Source organism: Chiloscyllium plagiosum, chromosome 6, assembly GCF_004010195.1.
Source record: "Chiloscyllium plagiosum isolate BGI_BamShark_2017 chromosome 6, ASM401019v2, whole genome shotgun sequence".
Classification (NCBI taxonomy): Eukaryota; Metazoa; Chordata; class Chondrichthyes; order Orectolobiformes; family Hemiscylliidae; genus Chiloscyllium; species Chiloscyllium plagiosum.
In genome coordinates this window covers 55,587,071-55,610,425 of record NC_057715.1, presented here as the reverse complement: position 1 = coordinate 55,610,425, position 23,355 = coordinate 55,587,071, and the positions used below count along the sequence as shown (strand labels likewise).

Genomic DNA, 23,355 nt, shown 5'->3' with positions numbered 1-23,355 from the left:
GGTGCAGAGGAGGTTTACCGGGATGTTGCCTGGTATGGTAGGAAGATCATATGAGGAAAGACTGAGGCACGTGGGGTTGTCTTCATTGGAGGAAAGAAGGTTTAGGGGTGACTTGATTGAGGTGTATAAGATGATTAGGGGTTTAGATAGGGTCGACAGTGAGAATCTTTTTCCACTTATGGAGTCAGCTATTACAAGGGGGCATAGCTTTAAATTAAGGGTGGTAGGTATAGGACAGATGTTAGGGGTAGGTTCTTTACTCAGCGAGTCGTGAGTTCATGGAATGCCCTGCCAGCAGCAGTGGTGGACTCTCCCTCATTATGGGCATTTAAGCGGGCATTGGATAGGCATATGGAGGATAGTGGGCTAGTGTAGGTTGGGTGGGCTTGGATCGGCGCAACATCGAGGGCCGAAGGGCCTGTACTGCGCTGTATTCTTCTATGTTCTATGTAATGGTGGGAATGAGAATGTCACTTGGAACAAAGGAGGATCTCTGTTGGACATGCTTCCCAAGATAATGCTATAGTGTTCTCTTGTACGGACATACAGAACATGTGATGCTAAGTGTAAAATTCAGAGTCTTTCAAATCAAAACTGTTCAAAAATAATCCTTTCAAAGCATATTCCTCCAAAGCTTTGTTGAAGCTAAAAAATTAAAACAGTGGGTATTTTTGAGCTGAATCAGTTTTCATACAGCTCCCCTAACTGTGAACAGTACGAGCAGTTAAGTTGAATTATATTTCTGTGCCATCGAAGTAGGAGTTAAAATCAATTTAAAAAGTTGTTTCTCTAATACTGAGATTCACAAAGTTAAAGGTTTTTAAACACTTTACCCTGCCAGCATGCATATTGAAACAGAATATCATTCAACAATTTTATAAAATTTCTTAGCTCAACATTTAAGGAGTTCCTTGACTCTTTGGATGGTCATCCATGATTTGTTGTCATAATGTTGTTCTATTTGTATTTTGGAAAATGGGAGTATTGAGCTGTATGAGGAAATTAATTGTTCACAATTAAAATTTAACTGATAATTCCACATTTGAACATTATAGCCTTCCTAAATGATTCCTAAGGCACTTCCGAGGGAAGGATTATCCCTACTACCTGCTGAGTGGGTTCACCTCTGCTATCCTGACAGCAGCAGTCTATATATCCCACCCGCCTCCCCCAAATGCGGAAGCAAAGAGCGCACTTGATGAAGTATAGATTTTTAAAGGACTTTGGATGGATACCCTGAAGCTTTGTTCATTGTAGCCAGTGACTTCAACCAGGCCAACCTCAAATAAAAGTGTGCTACCAAAATACCATTAACATGTCTCCTGTCCTTCCAGAGGTCCGAACATTCTTGACCAGATCTACACAACCATTCAAGGTGCCTGCTGCTCTATACCTCTTGTGCATTTTGGACAAGTGGAAATTGGAATATGAAGACCCAATACAGTGCTGGTCTGAGGCAGTAGAAGAGCTTGTATGGGATTGCTTAGAATTGGTGGACTGGTCTATATTTGAACACTCATTAGCAAATGTGTAGAAGACTGCACACCAAAGAAGTTAATCCAAAGGATCCCCAACTGGAAACCATGGATGAAGCAGGAGATCCATTGCCATACACCTGGACTTCAGTAGGTGTTCAAGTCAGATGACCCTGACTTTTGCAAGAAAATCCAGATACAACCTCTGTAAGGTCATTAGGGACACCAGTACTGGACGAAGCTAGATACTCAAACTAACTACACTGACATCTTCCATTTGTGGTAAGGCTTAAATGACTTAATGGGCTACAAAACAAAGCAGTACAGAATTGCGAACAATAACACATCACTCCCTGAAGTACTGAATGCACTTTATGCTTATCTTGAACAGAAGATCAGTGAAACGAAGTCACCTGTCCTGACAGCCTTGCATGCACCTGTTCTGTCAGTCACCGTTGTAGATGTCAGATTGGCCTTTTTGGAAAGCGACTTGCCTAGATGGAGCCCCCAGCTGTGCACTCAGATCCTGCGCATACAAGCTGGTGGACGTATTTGCTGACCTCTTTAACCACTCCTTACTACGACCTGACGTCCCTATCTGCTTCAAAAAGACCACCATCATCCCAGTACCAAAGAAAACTCACCCATGCCTCAATGACTACTGCCTGGCTCTGACCTCCATAATCATAAAGTGCTTTGAGATCTCAAAGGCTAATATCAACTTTAGCCTGCCAACCTGCCTTGATCCCTTGCAATTCATCTCCCGTCACAACAGTTCATGGCAGACACCATCTCCCTGGCCCTAAGCTTATCCCTGGAACATCTGGGTAACAAGGATACATATGTCAGACACCTACTTACTGATTACAGCTCCTCCTTCAACACTAATTCCAACCAAACTAATTTCCAAATTCCAAAACCTAGGTCTCTGCTCCACTCTCTACAACTGGATCCTCGACTTCAAGACCCACCCTCCCCGATCAATGAGAATAGGCAATAACACAATAATCCTCAACACTTGTGACCCGCAAGACTGTGTACTCAGCCCTTTGCCATATTCCCTATACACATGTGACTGTGAGATCAAATTTCGTCTTAACTACATCTACGAGTTTCATAATGATACCACCATTGTCAGCAGGATCTCGAACAATGATAGAATACAGGAAAGAGATAGAGTGCTTGGTGTGGTGTAAAGATAACAATCTCTCCCTCAATGCTGGCAAAATGAAACAGCTGATCATTGACGTCTGGAAGCAAGGTGGAGGTCAAGCCCTTGTCTATGTCGATAATGCTGAGGTGGAGATGGTCGAGAGCGTCAAGTTTCCAGGAGTGATGTTCATCACCAGAAATCTATCCTGGCCCACCTACATTGATGCTACGGTCAAGAAAGCACAACAACACCTCTACTTCCTCAGGTGGCTAAAGATATTTGGCATGTCTGCAAAGACTCTTACTAATCTTTATGGATGCAGCATAGAACGTATTCTCTCTGGATACATCATGGCAACTGCCCTGCTGAGGACCGTAAGAAACTATAGAGAGTTGTGAACACAGTCCAATTCATCATGCAAACCATGATGAATTCCGTTGACTCAGTCTATACTTCTCACTTCCTCGGGAAGGCAGCTAACATAATTAAAGACTACTCCTACCCTAGTTATAATCTCTTCGAACCTTTCCATTGGGCAGGAGATACAAAAGTTTAAACATATACCAACAGATTCAAGAACCAGTTCTTCTCACTGTTATTAGACTCCTGAATGGACTTGGAGAAAGTGAAGACTTTCTCCAGATGCTGGAGATCAGAGTTGGAGATGTGGTGCTGGAAGAGCACAGCAGGTCAGGCAGCATCCAAGGAGCAGGAGAATTGATATTTTGGGGATAAACCCTTCCTGATGAAGGGCTTATGCCCAAAACATTGATTCTCCTGCTCCTCAAATGCTGCTTGACCTGCTGTGCCTTTTCAGCACCACACTCCTGAATGGACTTCTCAATTTTTAAATTTAATGTTGACCTTGCTCCTTGTGCACCTTCACTGCAGCCATAACATTGTGTTCCTTGCTCTGTTCTACTACCTTTAAGCACTTTGTATGGTGTGATCTGCTGTACTGCATGCAAAACATAACTTTTCGCTGTACTTAAGTACGTGACAATAGATCAAAATCAAATCTTGACTTTTAGAAGATTAATATTTTTAAAACCAACTAATGTAAAATACACTTTCCATTTGTAGGAATATGGACATATACATTGAAACTCTTATTTTTAAGTAATCACATGCAGTCATTTCCAGATTTGATTTGTATAATTTCTAGAAATTGCAAAGCAAAACTTTCTGCAGAGAGAGTTGAAAAAAAACAAACTTCCCTGATTTGCTTTTGAAAATTTCTGAGGGGCATAGAGCAAGAGTATGCATGTTGGAAGCAAACTTTTCCTCACCAGTATTGCTGGGGAGAGATAATGTGATACTTGAACCTGGAGTTAGATGTAATTTTTTCTTTCATTTTCAAGTTTTCCTTTACTTCTCATCCCCATCTGAGATTAGTAATTTATAGTGAACTGTGGTTCTTTTGGTGCTGTTGCTCCTTTGGCGTGTCTTCTGAAACGCTGTTCTGAATTTGTGAAGCTACACATTGCCCCACAATCAAATGTAATATAAATATATATTCACATTAACAAGATCATGTGTTTGGTTTCAAACATCAATGTCTTTATCATGATTAAAACCTTCAGTTGTTGCCATCTTTCTCTGAGCATCTCAACTTGGAAAACCTAAGGCCAATTCTGGAACTTCTGTGGTTACACCACTGAAATTATTCTTGTATGAATTGTGTACAGAATCTGGAACTTTCCTAGTGCATATGAATGTTACCCATCAATGAACAGGAAGGGTTGAATGTGGTGTATGTAGACTCCCAAAAGGTTTTTTGATCTAATGCCAAAAACAGACTTGATTTTGAGGAAAGCTAAAGGTCATGGAATAAAGGGACAAAAGCAATATTGACTGAGAGATAGAAAACAGAGAATAATGACTCTGAAGTAGAATCTTACTGGGCTCAAAATGTTAATTCTGTTTCTTTCTCCACAGAAGCTGACAGATCCATTGAGTTTCTCCAGCATCCTCTGTGTTTGTTTCAGATTTGCCAGCATCTGCATTGTTTTGCTTTTATTTATTAGAGTATAATGATTAACAGATGTTTTTCCGATCGGAAAGAATAGATATATGAGTGGCAGATGGAGTTAGATGCGGAGAAGTGTGATAAAGTTTGGTGCAAAGATCATGGAAGCAATATAAACATACATTTCAAAACCATCTGCAGATTATGGAGACCTGTGTGTATATGTAACTGCCTTAGAAATGCAAGCCAACTAGAGAACTGTGAATACAGCATACAGTATTCTAAAGAGGCAAAGAATAGTATAGGATGCAAGAGCAAGAAAGTTATAAGCAGATGCTATTTAGACCTCAACTCAAGAATTGGTTCTGTGTTCCACATTATGGGAAAGATGTGAATACATTGAGAGAGTGCAGGAGAGTTTGAGAATGGTTGCAGTTGTGTGGAAAAATTGGAGTCCTGGAATTGTGGTGAAGACCAGTTCAATCAAGGCAGTCAAGAGGGCACTGTCGATACTTTTATTAAACCTGTTCGGGCGTGTTATGACTCTTTTGCTGTCTTGAGTCTGCATACCAGCAGCAACTACAAGGCTTGCTTGCTCAGATCCTGAGGAAACATTTAACCATTTGGCCAAGGCTTGGCTTTGTTTTGGGGTTTTCCTATGGGCTGACCTTTAGTCAGGATATATCCTGAGTGAGTCAATGCAATTGCCTTCTCTCAAGTGGTGTTCCTCGAGCTCAATTGGACTGGCGAGGGTGTCCACTTCTATTGACATACCCTGCAGCACTCAAGCTCCACTTACCACATTTTTTGATAATAAAGCCAGTTGTTCTTATTTGAAGGCCAGTTGGGCTTTAGCTAGTAGATGTTTTTGCATGATTACATCATAAAATCCCATATACCAAACAGTCTCTCAGCATCTCATTAAGGGCAAAACCAAAGTCACATGCCTCTGCCAGTCATTATAACCTAACTTACCCAATGTTTTGAGCAAAAAGGCTGCCATTTGGTTTGGGGGGGTTGGGGGTGCTGCTGCCATGGCAAGGGGACTTGGAGACTGCAGGCTTGACGTAATGGAAATGATAATTGTAAAGGAGGGCAACTATATTTGTGAAGTTGGGGTACAGTAAAATATGAATGGGAATAAGTAATGCAGCAAGTGAGTTTACACACAGTCAGGAGCTTCCTGGCTTCAAGGGGGATTAAAACAGTGTATAATCACACCTGACATGTTCACTTCAAATGGCACATAGTGGGGAGGAAAAGTGGGCAGGTGCAGGCTCATGTAAACAGGTTGAATGGAAAATTGGGGAGTTACGAAGTTGATTGAAGTCATGGGTTGGGTTCACAGGAAGGGGATCTGGATGCTTGGGGTCTCACAAAAGAGGTGGAGCCATTGGCTGAAGAGTTGTCACTGTAGCCTTTCATCTTGCTGGAATTCAAAAGAATTCAATGGGAAGGAAAATGACTGTGACAACATGCAGAGTGGACTGGATAAGTTCTTGACCTGAGAGAGAGGGGGGGGGTTCAGAATCTGCCAACATGAGGCCCTTTGAAGGGAAATAACATTACATCTAGATCTGTGCAGGGTCCCTAATCCCTGGTGATTCTCCTGTATTAGCTCCTTGTGTTCTGTGTGCTTCCCTGATTCTCATATAGCCAACGACCTCATTTACATCAGCGTCTTCGGTCAAAGAAGCCAGAGGAAAAAATAGGGATGTAGTAAGATGAGGGGCAATAGAGTCAGCAGAACCCATGGCTTTGCATATTCCTTGTTCATCTTCCTTCAAGATGCTGCAAGAGGCTTTTAACACTGTCTTCGATCCTTGCCACATACTGTGTGACATGGAATTAGTCGTCATTGGGGAAACAGCTATTTTCGGGACTTTACAGATTTAAATAAACAGATGCAATATCAAAATAATCAAATTTATACAAATCTGATGCTAATGTCACTTGTGTGATGTACCACCGATGTGCACTCAATAGGTTCTCTCTTTCCATTTAATTACGTCTGAGTGTAGTCCCAGGTTCTGGATCTGGGGTGGAGGGAGACTCTTTGTCAGTACAGCCCAATGGCCCTGGCGGTTTGGTTGGGTGACCCCCAAGGTGTGTTTGTGTCTGGATGGCCCAGATATGCTGAGGGTGTCCTTGCCAGAGACATTAAAGATGAGCATGTCAAAACTGGGTACGCATTGAGCTTTATTTTATTGCTGATTCTTATTGGAGTTGTAAAATGATAAATGAAAACATGTACCTGTTCACAGTATATTAAGTGAAGCCATAATGTGGTCCAAATTAAATGCAAGACTAAGTTAGTAATACTTTGTCACATTGATATGGCTACTCAAACATTTTTTTGATATGTTTCACGAATTACTACTTGTCCTTTGGAACGTAACATGTTTGCAAAACTTTGACAGGGTTTTCATGGGCTAAAATGGTGTCGCAATAGTGATTCACAAATGGGATCAGTTGGAAATCTGGCAGTTACAGTTTGTTGTAGGAAATGTAAACCGAAGAAAATATTTTATCAGTTTAACTCAATTTTAGGTGTTTTTCATCTAAGCCAGAGGTTTTGGATCGCATATATATATATTTGAGAGAATGGTTCACTGCCTTTCAACTTGACCATCTGAAAATTGAAGATTCTGTGATATTGTCATCTTCTAATTGTGACTTTGCACACTGGAGTGGCCCCATTATAAATTTTGAGGCCAGACTCTCACTGGACTGAGTGCTGCTCCACAGCTGGACTCCAACTGTTGATTTGGCTCTGAATTGATTTTCAGATTAGTCTGAAGTTTAGCATCTGCTTAATAGTAACAACAAGATAATTGCTTTTCCATAAGTTTATAGTCTTCGAAAGTATACCATTCGTATGTAAAATTGGAAAGCACTTCAAATAAAATTCCCTAAGAGCGACCTGGTGGCTCAGTAGTTAACACTGCTGCCTCGCAGGGCCAGGGACACTGGTTTGAATCCAGCCTTGGGTGACTGTATGGAGTTTGCATATTTTCCCTGTGTCTGCATGGGTTTCTGCCAAACACTCTTGTTTCCTCCCACATTCCAAAGGTATGATAGATTGGCCATGATTTAAAAAAAAAGGTCTGTAAATGTAAGCTAGGTAGGATTAACCATGGTAAATGTGGGGTTATGGGAATATGGTAGGGGACTGGGTCTGGATAGGATGGCTCTTCGAAGGGTTAATGTTGACTCTATGGGCTGAATGGTCTCTTTCTGCACTGTAGGAATTCTAACTAGGTGATGAATAATAAACCATTTGAATTGCAAAAATACATATTATGTCGATATTAAGTACAATAATTAGTAGCAATCTTAATAGCAATCTAGGTTTGTTCAATATATTGTATCAGTTGCATGCATAACACTGTGATCTTTTGCGATAAATTTTGTATCGTATGATCCTGCTCCACAGCTACCTGATGAAGGAGCAGCCCTCTGAAAGCTAGTACTTCCAAATAAACCTGTTGGACTATAACCTGGTGTTGTGATTTTGAACTTTGCCCTCCCCAGTTCAGCCCCGGCACCTCAATTCATTAATAGATATTAAGTACAGTGATTTATCTAAATTACACAGTTCTTTTGTTAGAGCAGTAGAAAATGCAGTACTTCATTATTGGTGAACCACATAGAAAAGATGTCCTATCTTTGTTCCTCATAGAATCATAAAATCCCTACACTATGGAAGCAGGCCATTCAGCCTATTGAATCCACACCCTCCAAAAAGCATCCTACCCAGACTCACTCCCCTATCCTACCTCTATAACCCTGCATTGCCCATGGCCAGCCCAAGGAGGCTGCACATCCCTGGACACTATGGGCAATTTAGCTTGGCCAATCCACTTAACCTGCACATCTTTGAACTATGGGACGAAACTGGAGCTACCCGGAGGAAACCTGCATAGACACCAGAAAAATGTGCAAACGCCCCACAGACAGTTATCCGAGGCTGGGACCTGGGTCCCTGGCACTGTGAGGCAGCAGCACTAACCACTGAGCCACTGTGCCGCCCAGATCATTTGATCTTAGCCAAAATAACAGTACAGGAGTGCAGTTGGCCTCAATACCCAACTGAGTTTCATTAGGAAGTATGTTGAATATAAAAATGTACCATCTTAAGGCAAATTTAAAAGCAAAATACTCAAAATCTGAAACAGAAAATGCCAGAGATCTCAGCATGCCGGACAATGTCATTTGAGAAGGAAATATAGTATTCATGATAACATCATATATATCAAATGACTTGATTGGAATCATGTAGAAGTGAAGTTGAGGCATCAGAGGAATTGCACAATCTTATACACAATCTATTTACTCAATCCTTCAAATTCTCTCTCGCACAAGTGAAACAATTTGCAGCTTGCACATTGAACTAATCAACCATTTTCAACTTTGAAACAGTTTGTAAAAAGTCATCCTCAATCCTGAGGGTCTACCCAAAAAAGTTGCAGTGTTTTGGGCTACATTCGAAGCTGTGTGGGAATTTAAAGACATGCCTACATATAACAGACCCCATGTGGGGAAATACGCAGATGGTGACCATTCACGCCATTTGGCCTTTCACCTTTATACTAATAAGGTGATCCCTATTTTTAGAAGAATATTTTGAACCTTTAAAGGTCAATTTATACATATGTACGGAGCTTGCTGGACCTGGATTTTTAAATAGGCAACTTGTCTCTGCAACTCTTAGGTTATACAAATACAGCAGCAAGCTTGAATTTGTTCCTCTTTCTTTCTGCTCTTTCAAGCCCAACATAGAGAGGTTCCTGACCTCTATTTGGTTACTTAATAAACTGCTGGTCACACCCAGGCTACTGAACAGTGTGATCAAACGAACAGCCTTTTAGCCTGAATTGTTTTCCAGTTCAGATCTGTCAACTGTTTTGTTGCGAGTTTAGTGCAGCTAATTAAATTAATTTAGAGTATGAAATATCTGGTGAGCTAATAATTGTGAATTGATTTAAAGGAATTTATTTTGCCTGAGCTACCTTTATTTGTACAGCAAAATGCATCTTTTGTATAGCTGGATTTTTTCACAAAGTTAAACATCCGCAGCTCAAATTTCATTTCTATGCAACATAATCCCCTCAAAAAAGCAGTCAGTATGTCTGCTTGTTGTACTTGTTTACTTCACGTATGAAGCTGATCCGAGTTGTCAGGTTTCACAGTCCCACCTGAGGAATATTCGATTCATTTAGCTATTCAGACCATCTGCCATACTACCATTTGTAAATGTCACAGGACGTTGAAGCAATTCAACTTAAGCTTTGCTGATAATATATACTTGGCATGTTTTTGTCTGATGGCTTGCTGCATGGGGCAATTCGTTTGTTTGATCTATTCCTGTCTAAAGTAGGGGGAGGGAGGATAGTGGTGGAGAAAGAGTATGGTGGAGGGCAATACAACCTCATAACATACAAAGTGATTTCAAACAGTTGACAGCAGTGTTGATTTCTAATCCCGAGCTGTAGATTGTTGATGTACTGGCTCCGGGTTTCTCTGGCATGTAAGTAATTATCAAAGGTTCTAAATAAATTATTTAAATGCCACAATTATGATTTGGTGTGGGAATAAAGCCCAAATTTATCCATTTGTAGTTGAAGACAATTTCAGTTTTGGGTACAAATTGGCAATCCAGTGCACATTGATTTTTAAAATTATTCTGGTATTGTCAATGAAAACTTTTGCTCAAATTCACTTGCATATCACCAAAGTAAAATGTTCTATAAACCAGGGTGATTGAATAGCACTTTAAAATGTCATTACTTTTTTGCCTGTGTATTTAAAAAATGTTTTGCAAGTTTGGAGTATACTACAAGCAAAATCATCATCATAAGTAGTTCCTCCGGACTGTGGATGACTTTATTCCAATCCAGAGTTGTGGGTCCTAAGGTGAGTAAACAGTCCAATGCTAGATCCACATTTCCTTCCACAGGTGATGTTCAAACAGGTTGTTGCCTGGCATGATCAGGTGCTTGCATGATTCTCTGCTCTCTTGGCAATCATTTCCACGATGGAGCTTTCAGAGGAGAGCTTATTTTAGAAATTTTGTGTCAGTACAATGTGGGTGGCCAAATACAACGAATTGACTGTAACCAAAGACTTGAATCTGGGAATGTTAGCTTGAAAGAGGACATTGATAGTTGAATATCTATCCTGTCTGGATTTTATGGAGGCACCACTGATGGTATTCCCCTTGGGATTTAAGACATCTGCTGTACATTGTTCATGTCTCTGATGCAGGTAAAATTTTAGACCATGAGATAGATAGGTGTTGTGTTTGAGGCCTTTGCCCTTAAACAGCTAAAGGCTACACATTGGAGATAATGTTGAATTTCATTACTAGTGTTGGCCTTCTCTGAAAGGAGGCTCCAAAGGTATGAGAATTAATCCACATTGTCCAGCAGCTTGCAATGGATCTTGATTGTCAGCAGCTGTGTTGTGTAGCGGGAGGAGGCAAGTAGAGGACCTCAGTCTTCAGGATGTTTAGCATAAGACCAATTCTCTCAGACCTCCGCCAATGCATCAAGAATGTTTTGGAGCTCAGCCTCAAAGTGTGCTCATACAAGTATCGTCAGTACACTGCAGCTCAGTGATTTGGTTCTGGACTGGAGATAACAGGTTTTCCATTGGTCCTCCAAAGGCCTTTCATTGAGAAGCTTCGTGGATGTGGGAGGGATCTGGAAAGGAATGTTCGTGCAATGATACAATGTTGATTGTCCTCACATTGCACTTGTATTAGGTCTACTGGCAGACTCCTTAATGAGGACAATGGCTTGCATATTATCATGCAGTTGGTGGAGGATGGTATTGAATTTTTACAGGCAGCCAAATTCCAGGAGGGTGGATTGACTCTGATTAAGGAGGATGCTCGTCCTGACTGACCAGTTGAAGCAAAGGACCTCACGCAATAAACAAGACCACGTGTAGAGATTGCTGGTGCTGTCTGCATTTTCTGGACTTTTCTTGCTATTAAGATTAAGTCCACTGTGCATTTTGAAAGACTTAATCCCATTATGAGCCCTGCAGGGAAAAGGTGATTGAGGAGGATCCTTGCAATGACCTTCCTTGTGATAGACAGCAAGGGAACACCTCTACGACTAATGCATGCAAATTGAATCTATGTTTTATTATGAGAAGAGTTGAACATAAAAATGCTATGATTCACTTGCACGGAAGATTGTTGAGACCATATCTCAAACCATATTCAGTTTTGAACTCCTAATTTTCATCTCTTTCAGTGTGGAACTGTATTGAAGGCAACTGAGAGGAGGTTTACTAGACAGACACCTAGAATAAGTGGGTTGCCTTATAAGGACAGGTTTGACAGGCTGGACTTTTTTCCCACTAGAGTTTGGAAGAATAAGGAGTGACCAGATTAAACTTTGTAAGATCTTGAATGGTTTTGCTAAAGTGGATGTGGAAAGGATGGTTCTTCTCGTAAGTCAGTCCAAAACTAGGGGTCATGATTTGGAGATGCTGGTGTTGGACTGGGGTGTACAAAGTTTAAAAATCACATAACACCAGGTTATAGTCCAACAGGTTTAATTGGAAGCACTAGCTTTTGGAGCGCTGCTCCTTCATCAGGTGGTTGTGGAGAACACAATTTTAAGACACAGAATTTATAGCAGAAGTTTACAGTGTGATGTAACTGAAATTATACATTGAAAAATATCTTGATTGTTTGTTGAGTCTTTCATCTGTTCGAATACCATGATAATTTCACTTCTTTCATGTGTAAATCTCACAACTTTTTTTTAAAAGTTACATTCTCAGGTTAACTAACAATTGGTGTTAGCCCCCTGTGTTCTCTGTCTGTGCCATAACGGTTAGACTGATTCTGATCTAAAAAGTGAGATAACACAGTTTTACATGAACTCATGCAGTTTTTGAGCAAAGTACAATGTAACTCTGCAAGTAAAAATTCACCCCACAAACGTATATGTATATGTGTGCACGTGGGTCTTTGTGTTTGTGTGCGCGTGCCTCGGGTGGGGGGTTGTGAGTGAGAGAGAGAATGTATACGTGTGTGTATGAGAGTGTAGAATGTCTAAGTCTGGGAGTGTGTGTGTGTGTCTGGGGTGGGGGGATTGAATGTCTTTGAGAGAGTGGATAGATTCATGTTAGACAATGGAATAAGCGTTTATCAGGGGTAGATTGAAATGTGAAATTCTGAATAAATGTATCGGTCATGATTTTATTGAATGATGGAGCGGGCTGAAAGTTGTGACCAGTGGTGTTCCACACACATCTGTGTTTTGGCCTCAGTCATTCACCAGTATGGTTATGACTGAGCTCAGCCCAATCTTGGTGTTCTTATAGCTTAGCCAGTCTTCAAAATTAGAGGTTGGTCTTTCTAGTTATGAGGTATCACCATTTCAGCCTGCTCTGACTTTTGATTATTTTAAGGACATGTGTTTTCCCTACATGAAACTACAGTACTAAATGCTTCACGTATCCGATACTTACAGAACAGGAGATCACTGTGCTAAGTTTGTTTGAGCTGGTTTGTGGAAAGACTTTTTTTTTCCCCAATTAGTCCAGCTCTTCTGTTCTTTCTCCATATTGTTTTTCCTCTAAGTATATTTCAATTTCTTTGTTAAAGTCACAATTTTATCTCCTTCCATTCTACTTTGAGAATATGTGTTTCAGGTTTTAACAACATAGAGTCATAGAGGTGTACAGTATGGAAACAGACCCTTGAGTCCAACCCATCCATGCCGACCAGACATCCCAACCCAATCTAGTCCCACCTGCCAGCACCTGGCCCATGTTCCTCCAAACCCTTCCTATTCATATACCCATCCAAATGCACCTTAAATGTTGCAATTGTTCCAGCCTCCACCACTTCCTCTGGCAGCTCATTCCATACACGTACCACCCTCTGCGTGAAAAAGTTGCCCCATAGGTCTCTTTTATATCTTTCCCCTCTCACCCTAAACCTATGCCCTCTAGTTCTGGAGTCTCTGAGCTCAGGGAAAAGACTTTGTCTATTTACCCTATCCATGCCCCTCTTAATTTTAAAAATCCATCTCCTGTCTGGTAAATTTTTACCAGTTATATTCACTGATTATTGTCTCTGGCTACTGATCCTGCTGCCAGTGGAAACACTTTGTCCTTATTTCCTGTATCAAAACCCTTAATAATTTTCAACACCTCAATTAACCTCCTTTAAATTCTCTCTGCCCTAAACCCTCAGCATTCCTCATCTCTCCACGCAGGTAGGAAAATGGAAAGAAAGAAGGAATTTGCAATCAACATTTTTTTTTAAACACTACTCCTTCCCAAAGTTTAGTTCTTCAGTCATTTTGTTCTGCTTACCATTTCTCAGCATGCTGAAATTTAACAATGCTCATTCTTTTTGTCAAAATGACCGCAGGTTCTCGCTATCTGCCTTTGCTCCCATGGTTGTTTTCCTCGCATGCTCTATTTGCTGCTCTAATACTAGATTATTTTATATTCATACCCCTTCCAACTTCTCAGGACACTACCCTCTACAGGACTGTCTAAAATCCTTCAGCTTTTCCATTCACTGTCAAAAGAATTCTCTTCAGTGTTGTCTTTTTTTCTTTCTATACAGCTCGTCGATGCCCACTTACTTCCTGTTCAGTAAAATGTTCTGAAACATTTTTCCTCATGTGAGATTGTTAGGATGTTTACATCTTCAGATTAATGAAAGTTAGGGCTTTGTTTGGTCTGCAGATTTAAGCTGAAATAGTCAGGGCTAGTTTGATAGTGAGACTTAAAATTCCCGATGTGACAATAATCATGTCACCATGTCAGTATTAGAAGAACTTAGTATTTTGTCATTAACAAAATAGGACACTTGTGGAATTGCAACAGTTTTCCATGGAACAAAAATTAAAACTACTCCTTTTGCAATCACGGATGACTAACAGCTTGGCGGAATTAAAATCTCTGTATTCAAAAATTAAAACCACAACATCAGCCACTGTTATCTGTGTGATTCTGATATGCATTTAGAAATAGCTGCTAATTATTGGTTAAATGCCTTAGCAATTCTGTATAGTAAAGATTTGTGGTTAATCATGTCAAGTCACCATCATGATTATTAAGATCTACCTCCAACCTTGTAGGGTAATGGAGTAATATCATAGTACACGTAAACACAGTAAGTAGACAATTGAGAGAAGAAAGGCTTTACCAAAGCTAACAATGATCTGTTTCTAATCTGAAGCAGTATTGCATGTAATTATTTTTGAGTCAAATTTAAGCTATGGGTTACCTACATTAAATTAGCTAAAAGAGTTTTTTGGAGAAATGTCTCTCTAGTTATGTTAACTGGGAATATAATATATGTTATAGGGATTGTCATTTCACTTTGATGCAATTATTCTTAGAGATAAACAGGTGTCTATAGATACATGGACCTTTGTTAAGCTTGTTGCACCTGCACTGGCTTTCTGAAAGAACTATCTCCTTGGTCCCATTCTATTACAATTTCTCCAGGAGTAAATAAAAAAAAAATCACTTTACATCATGTCTTTCATTCATGACTACAAGATGTTTCAAAGCACGCCAATGAATGAAGTACATTTTTCAGTGCAATCACTTGTTTTATTTTGTTTATGCATGGGATGTGGATATCTCTGGTTATGCCAACATTTATTGCCCATCTCTAATTGTCCTGTAGAAAGAAGTTGTGAGCTGCCTTGAACTGCTGTAGTTCTTGGAATGTAGTGCTGTTAGGAGGGAAGTTCCAGGATTTTGACCTAGTACCAGAGGTATAGATCATTATAGGCTTGATTGATCCAGGTCAGGATAGTGTGATGTGGAGGGGGAGTTGCAGATGGTGGTGTTCCCATGCATCTGTTGCCCTTCTTCAAGATGTTAGAAATCGGAGGTTTGATGAGTTACTATAATAATTTCTAATTGATGCATACTGCTGCCAGTGTGTGGGGGTAAACAGAATGAATGTTGGGGGTGCTGGTCAAGTGGACTGCTTTTTCCTGTACAGGTGTTAAGTGTTTTGGGTATTGTTGGAGCTGTACTGATTTATCTATCCAGTTCAGTTTCTAATCCATGGTCATCCTCAGTATATTACCAGTGGGCAGTTCATGGTAGTCACTAGAAATAGGAGCAAGAATAGGCCATTTGGTCACTCAAACCTGTCTGCTTTTCAGTAGTATCATAGCCAATCTGCCTAGTCCACAACTACTTTGTGAAGAGTACCAGCTCTTAATAACCCTCAACTGTCTAATATTTCAAAAATCTATCAACTGCCTTTTTAAATACTTGGAGTAATATAGCCTTTGCAACTCTCTGGAGTAGACATTTACTACCGTCTGGGAGAAACAAAATAGTGTCCATTAGTTTGAGGTTCTTCACTAGTGGAAATATCATTTCAACATCTACAGTCATTCCTCCATATCTGTGAGTGTTCCGTCCCACAGAACCTCTGCAAATGATGAAATTTATGAGTGCAGAGTTCATTAAAAATATATTAAAGTGGATAAAAATATCACTGAAACACAAGTTCTGAGGATGTTCATTTATGTTGTTACTTATCTTCTGGCGTGGAAAGGTGAATTTGCGATTTGTGATTTTACAGATGCAGCGGATTTACTGTACCTGCAAAGTCTGCTCAGAACCTTGCATTTTTTAATAAGATTGCCCCTTATTCTTGCAAAGTATGAAGAACAAGGGCCTAACCTTTTTAGCCATCCCAGGGATCAGCGTGATATGCCTCTTTCAAATGCCACAATAATGCCGTGGGGTGATGGTTAGAGATTATCATTGCCCAATACTTACTTGGCGTGAATCTTTCTTGTCATTTATTAACCCAAGCCTGGATTTGTCCTGGACTTGTTGCACATTGGCACGTTCTACTTCATTTTCTGAGACTATGCAAATGGTGCTGCAAATTGTTTTATCATTAGTGCCACTGCCACTTCTGACTTAAGGATGGAAGGAAAATCATTGAAGCAGCTGAAGATGTTTGCAAGGAAACTTGGCATCCATTTACAAGTGTTAAGGCCCTACAAACAATACAAGTATGATAAGTAAATAAATCACTTTTAGTTTAGCGATGTTTATTCATAGGAATAAACATCACTGTCTAGCCCAACATTTATTGTCAATCCCCATTTGCTGAAATGACAGTGGAGAGTCAACTACTGTTGTAGGGCTGGAGTCACATGGCGGTTTATACAGGTTGGCAGATTTCCTTCCCTCACAACATTTAGGCTAGCTTTTAATTCCAGATTTTTATTGGATTCAAATTTCACCATCTGTCATGGTGGGATTTGAACTCACTCCCCTGAACTAACAAAGTTAGAAGTCACACAACACCAAGTTATAGTTCAACAGGTGTATTTGAAATCACAAACTGTCGGAGTGCAGCTGCTTCATCAGGTGAAGTCACTTCTGAAAGCTTTTGATTTCAAATAAACCTGTTGAATTATAACCTGATGTTGAGTGACTTCTGACTTTGTCCAGCCCAGTCCAACACTAGTACATGCACACCAGAACTGGCATTGTGTTACTAGTCCAGTGACATTTCCACCACCAAGTTAATACAATTTCAATGACATTTCTTGACAAATTAGTATTTTACCAGCACCACCAAGAGGACTCCCCTATTCTTCTTTGAAAAGAACTATAGGATCGTTTGTACCTTCCACTGTTGATCTTGAGTTTCCGATCTATTGTTTCAGGAGCACAATGATTAAAATAACACTACCTGGAGCTATGTTGCTTTAATTTTACACCTTGAAGGAAAACTCTCAGCTAATTTTGTGATACATTGGATATGGTGCACACATATTACTTACTTTGCGAAGACTTAATCCTCATCAGATTTGATTTACTTTTCCTCCCCATCAGCTTCATGCACTTTTTAATTTCTCCCCTGAACATGCTGAGTTACTTGAACTTGAAATGAGCAGGGGACAAATAAACTCTCTCTAAGTCACCTACCTGTCAGCAATTGGTGAGTATTGGAGAATAACCCAAAAGGAATCCTTACAGATGTTTACACATCTCTTAGCTGGGCATTTAGTGCCTTCTTTTACTGGTTTCTCTGTATAATTGAGAGATTGCTGAAATCAACAGTCTCTGATTACCTAATTCAGAAAAGACCAAGAGCATAACCTTTATGAGGCATGGCCTGCTTACTGGCGAGCTGAGTGAGATTTATGGTGTCTATTTTTGGGCAGGCCTGCTATCCACACATCAATCAGGTAAGGCCACCAGTAGATCCTTCCGTGGAAACAAGACTCCAGGGAAACATCTCACCAAAGCACCATGGAACTGTTGGTGGTTATATATCTTGCATTCAGCACATCAATGAGGGGACTACTGCTAGAATAACGTTTGCTGGAATACAAGGATCACAGGGAATCCGGACCATACCAGAAGAACTGTGGAGGTGGTACTGATGAAACAAGAGGGTGGCGTGTGGTTTTCGCTCAGTGTGGACACTCACTTCCTGGTGTCCAGGCCTTAGTGATTGCTTTGTTTCAGGAGATAACACCTGCCCAACCCATTGAGGTGAGAGATGGCCCCCACAGTTTGACCTGTCATGCATACTGCATGATGACAGACCAGTTTGCAGTTGAATTAATCCCAAAGGTGGTGGCATGAGGTTCTTAAATGGTCCCTAATTGGCCACTTAAAAGCCTTAATTAGAGGCAAGGGTGGCAGGTCAACTATGAACCATCTCAACAAGAGCTTAATTTGGTTGAAGTGTGCAGGCTGTGATGTTTAGGCGCAACACCACCCCAACTAATTAAATGCTCTTCCTACCTCCAGCAAAAATAGAAGATTCCAAAGACCTCGAGCTTGAAATTGGCTTCTTCCAGGCATGAATTATTCAATACAGTACAGGACCACTTCTTTATATCGTGCCATGAGAAAATGCAAAGGAGTGTATTTATAGAATTACCTAAACAACAATATATTGGCCATAAAACAATTTAGCTTGAATCCTTTGTTAACTTTTGATTTTGTATAACTTTTACATACAGTTAAGTCACCGTGAAAATATTTGAGTCATAAGGTTGTTATCAAAATAAGATTCTCAAAGAAGCTATTTATCTGATCATTGAGTGAATGGCATGTTGTGGTTATTTGAGCTTTAGGGTTATTGATTATGTTCTTCATAAGTGAATTACTGGCATCACCAATTTTTTTTTTATCTGCAGAATCATAAATAGGTATTATAAAATAAAGTATTCAAATAGGAGTTATTTTGATCAATAAATCTGTGTTCAAATTAACTTCTCAGAAACCCTGCACTGATGTTTATCAGAAAATGACAGATACTAAAATTCAGCTAGATGTGCTTTCTTTTGAATTACGACTTTCAGATTTTCATTGCCCATTGGATTTTTATTTTGTTATATTTTGAAAGGACAGAGAAAGTGGTTGGCATATTTTTACACTTAGAATAACTTTCCTTTTACCTTTATGTTTTGTACAGGTCCTGTTGTTTTGCTTCACAGCTGCCCTGTACATGTTCTTCTTTAGGTAAGTATATGGTCTTTGTATTTCTCGGCCTGTTTAATTACTGAGTTTGCTGTTTTCTGTCGTCTTTTAGTGTGTTGATCCAATGCTCCCAATTATTGGGAGGTTTGCTGAAATGTTATTCCCATCGAAGAGAATTGTATTCAAAGCTTTGAAACCTTGTCATTCCCTCGAGCCCTCTGGGTCAGAGCAATGAGTTTGAATATGTTTGCAAAAGACTTGGGCTGAGCGAACTAGTTAGAATGGCACCACAGGTCAGCCTATTTTTCTTCTGAACAAAGCCATTTGGAATAGATTGATTTACATATTAGACAAGACACAGTAAAGTACAATCATGGTTCATTGATGAATCACAAAGAACATTGACAGGTATGTTCAAATTGAAAGATGCAGTGCTGACAATTTTAGGTAATTGCTCATTTCCTCTATTGTTTGATTGAAGTAGTAGCAAGCAATCAAAACATGAACACTGTTGCCTATACACTACAAACAATTTAATCATCTCAAATGATATTTGAATTTAATAAGCATAACAATGGTTACCAGACTTCAAAAGATAATGAAACACTTCTTGCGGGGGGGAAAAAATTAACTTAAGCAGTAAAGCTTCGTGGGATGAGATGGGAATAATAAACATGAGCTTTGTGTTCCAAAGCTTACCTGTGATCAACCAGTGAAGATGTGAGAGTAGAAAACATGACGTTACCATGGTAGTTAATCCAGTTTCTCTATTATACAGGCCTACAAAAGTTTTGCTTCATTTTAATTCATCTGAAAAGTGGATACTCTAGTGCACACTTGTAATTAAGTTATAATAAATACTTTCCCAAATCAAGGGAAAGCATAGTGGCATTGCGTTTTCTTTTCTAACAATAAATACTGGAAATATCTTTGTGCTATGCATGTACTCAATTTTGTTGCATCCTTTCAGAAGGTAAATAGATATATACTGTGACGATCACCTCGTCCACAGTGAGGCAAACAAATTTCTTGGATCTGGCATGAACTTCACTCGTATTTAAATTATAACCAGAATACTTGCCCTGTTCTTTTAAATTGAATTTAAATATTTGTTGTTCATGGCTTTTCATTGTCCTTTTGTGGCTATTCTGTTGTTTCTTGAAGAGAGTAATTCTTTCACCAAAAGAAATAATACTGCTCTGATTAATTCTTCAAAGCAAGCTGGAAATGACTTAAATTGTTACCAAAATAAGAGAATAATGATGGTAGTTATTTTGAATAGTTATTAGATTGTTCTGTTAGATTAGATTACTTAGTGTGGAAACAAGCCCTTCGCCCAACCAATCCACACTGACCCACCAAAGCGCAACCCACCCAGACCCATTCCCCTACATTTAACCCTTCATCTAACATTACGGGCAATTTAGCATGGGCAATTCACCTAACCTGCACATTTTTGGACTGAGAGAGGAAACCGGAGCACCCAGAGGAAACCCACGCAGACACTGGGAGAATGTGCAAACTCCACACAGTCAGTCGCCTGAGGCGGGAATTGAACCCGGGTCTCTGGCGCTGAGAGGCAGCAGTGCTAACCACTGTGCAACCATGCCGCCCACAAGTTGTTATAAATCTTAATCAAGAGAAGATTTGAAAAAAGCCTGCGTGCATTCGCTTAAAGCTCAGTTCACAAAGCTAAATGTTGCCAAGATGTACAAACCAGGAGATTTTTGGCCTCAAATTCCAGTTTATACTGAACTTAATGATCTTGCTGGGTTGTGATAAAGGTGCTGCAATTGCACTAAATGTCCAATGCTCAGGAAAGTTTACAAAGCCGGGCTTTCAACTCTTGAAGGTATGTCTGCTAAGTGAGGGCACAATCGGGTTTGACAGTGATCCTTTGCAAGCCTTAACATTGTTAGCCAGAACATCCAGAGGCTTTGGCATTGGGAATAATTACTGGCTTTCAAGCGAGGAGGCTTGGAGAGAAAACGGACCAAAAATTGCAGGTGTAACTCTTGAGAATCTTGGAATTTTTAACTGCCTCATGTTTTACTATAACATTTTAACAAGGAGGGTTGAATTAATCATTCTCTGACAGTTAATGAAGAGCCTCTGTGTCCCTCTTCATCACTCAGAAAAAAGTATTTCTAATACATTTCAAGAGCTCTGCAAACATCTCCCATGGAGTAAAATGTGAGCAGCAACTTTCATTTACATAGCACTATTAAAATAATAAATAATGCTTCACAGGAAAAAAACACAGCAAATATATAAGGAAGTTATCCCCGTGCCAGGATGACTTCCGGGGGGAGGCTTGGGCGCCAGTTTGCCAGTGAACGGTTTGGGTTCGGGAGCAGCTTGGGGGCTCAGTGGTTAGCACTGCTGCCTCACAGTGCCCGGGACCCAGGTTCGATTCCAGCCTCGGGCGACTGTGTGGAGTTTGCACATTTTCCCCATGTCGGCGTGGGTTTCCTCCGGGTGCTCCGATTTCGTCCCAGCGTCCAAAGATATGCAGGTCAGGTGAGTTGGCCATGCTAAATTGCCCATAATGTTAGGTGCATTGGTCAGAGGGAATTAGGGGTTGGTGTGGCCTGGTTGTGCCAAAGGGCCTGTTTCCACATTGTAGGAGAATCTTATCTGATCTAATTCACATTAGGTCAAATTACTGAAACTTGGCTAAAGAGGTAGATTTTAAGGTTTCTTAAAGAAGAAAACTCAGGTAGAGACGTGGAGAAGAAATGAATACCAGAGCTTTCTGCTAAAAAAAAAACTGACAGCACAGCTGCCAAGGATGAACACTTATAATTGGGGTTGTGTGAGATGAGAATTACCTGAGCTCAGATATCTCGAATGTTGTGGTGTGTAGGAGATTGCAAAGATAGGTTTGGGTGAGGACACAGAGATTTCAACATAAGAATTTGAACTTTAGAATTGTGACATTACAAAACTGGCAACAAATATAGGCCAAAGAACAGAAGGTGGATGAGAAAACATGACTTGGTCTGAATAAGGACACCAACGGCAGAATTTGGGTGATCTCAGGTTTAAAGAGGAGAATGTAGGAAACCGATTAGGAGTCTTTTGAAAAGTCAATCTAGGGACAGTAAAGATTTCAACAGACTAGTTGCCCATTGGTCCATTGTATGAAAGTTGAGATGTTGACTTTTACATTAAATGAGAACTATTAGTACCGATGATCAGGTGGGTATGTAGGACGATCAGATCGTTGCAGCAGAGACAGAAGTGGCAGTGCTGTTTCACCACCACCTTAGTCTTTCTCTGTGGCCATCTGGAAGGAGACTTTAAATATGCTCCATTTTCTTCAAATGTTGATTTAAAAAGTGCCCTCAATATGGAGAAGCAAATTATGCACTCCTTTCCCAGCTTTCTGCACTTCAATAATTCTGAGATTTTTCAACTTTTGCTCTTCCAAGCCTTTCCTGCACATGACACTATTCCAAATGCAGTACAGTAATAACTAATGCAGTGCTAAGAAATTGGTACGATGAAACTTCTTTATAATTGGTGGATTATGATGGCTAAAGTTTCATTGATCTAATCAATGTAAGCAGTCATGGTGGTCAGTTTGGTTCTTGCTGTCTCATTTTTTCAGAGGATTATAGTTGTTGAATTTTAATTAGCCCTCAGCTCAGGAGGGCATGACAGTCATTTTGGTGTATCACACTCCACATCAGAGAACTCGAGTAGGACTCCACAAATAACACCTCACACACATGCGTACCATCTTTTATAGTAGATGCACTAAAATAGGACGGAGGTGAATAATGTTATAGATAACAAAATAGGCTGTTTTAGTCATGGTGCAATTTGCATTCTGAAGTTCATATCTTGGTTAGATATTGACATTGCTACTTTAAGCAGTTTTTAGTTCACCTTTAGACAGTTGCTAGGGAGTGGAATGGAATCAGTAGTTAGGGAATGAAGCTTGTAGTGGTTTCCAAGGACAATGGCTCTGATCCTCCCAATAGGAAGGACCAAAGTTAGAGGGAATTTCTGCTCATTCAGCACTGTATGTTGGATGAGTAGTCTGACAATTTACCAACAATGAATGAGTCAAGAGAGTCAGAAGTGGGTGTCATCAATTTATATGTGACAGTGAACAGGAAATTAAGGGTTCCCTGACTTATTTAGACTATTCTGTGCCACATAACATTATTAACATTCACAACTATTATTCTATGAATTATGCAATTTTAATTTATGAAAGTGATCCTTAACAATTGGGTTGCTAGTTTAGATTAGATTAGATTAGATTAGATTAGATT

General features: G+C 39.9%; 1 protein-coding gene across 4 annotated transcripts in view; it reads left to right on the top strand.

Moving 5' to 3' along the window:
* tmem135 (transmembrane protein 135) overlaps nucleotides 1-23,355 on the top strand; it is a 540,960-nt gene that overhangs the window by 322,494 nt on the left and 195,111 nt on the right. For all 4 annotated transcript variants that reach the window (XM_043691565.1, XM_043691564.1, XM_043691563.1 and 1 more), the window contains one exon: nucleotides 19,065-19,111. In XM_043691565.1, the coding sequence (XP_043547500.1) occupies nucleotides 19,065-19,111 (47 nt within the window). The remainder of the gene's footprint in view (nucleotides 1-19,064; nucleotides 19,112-23,355) is intronic.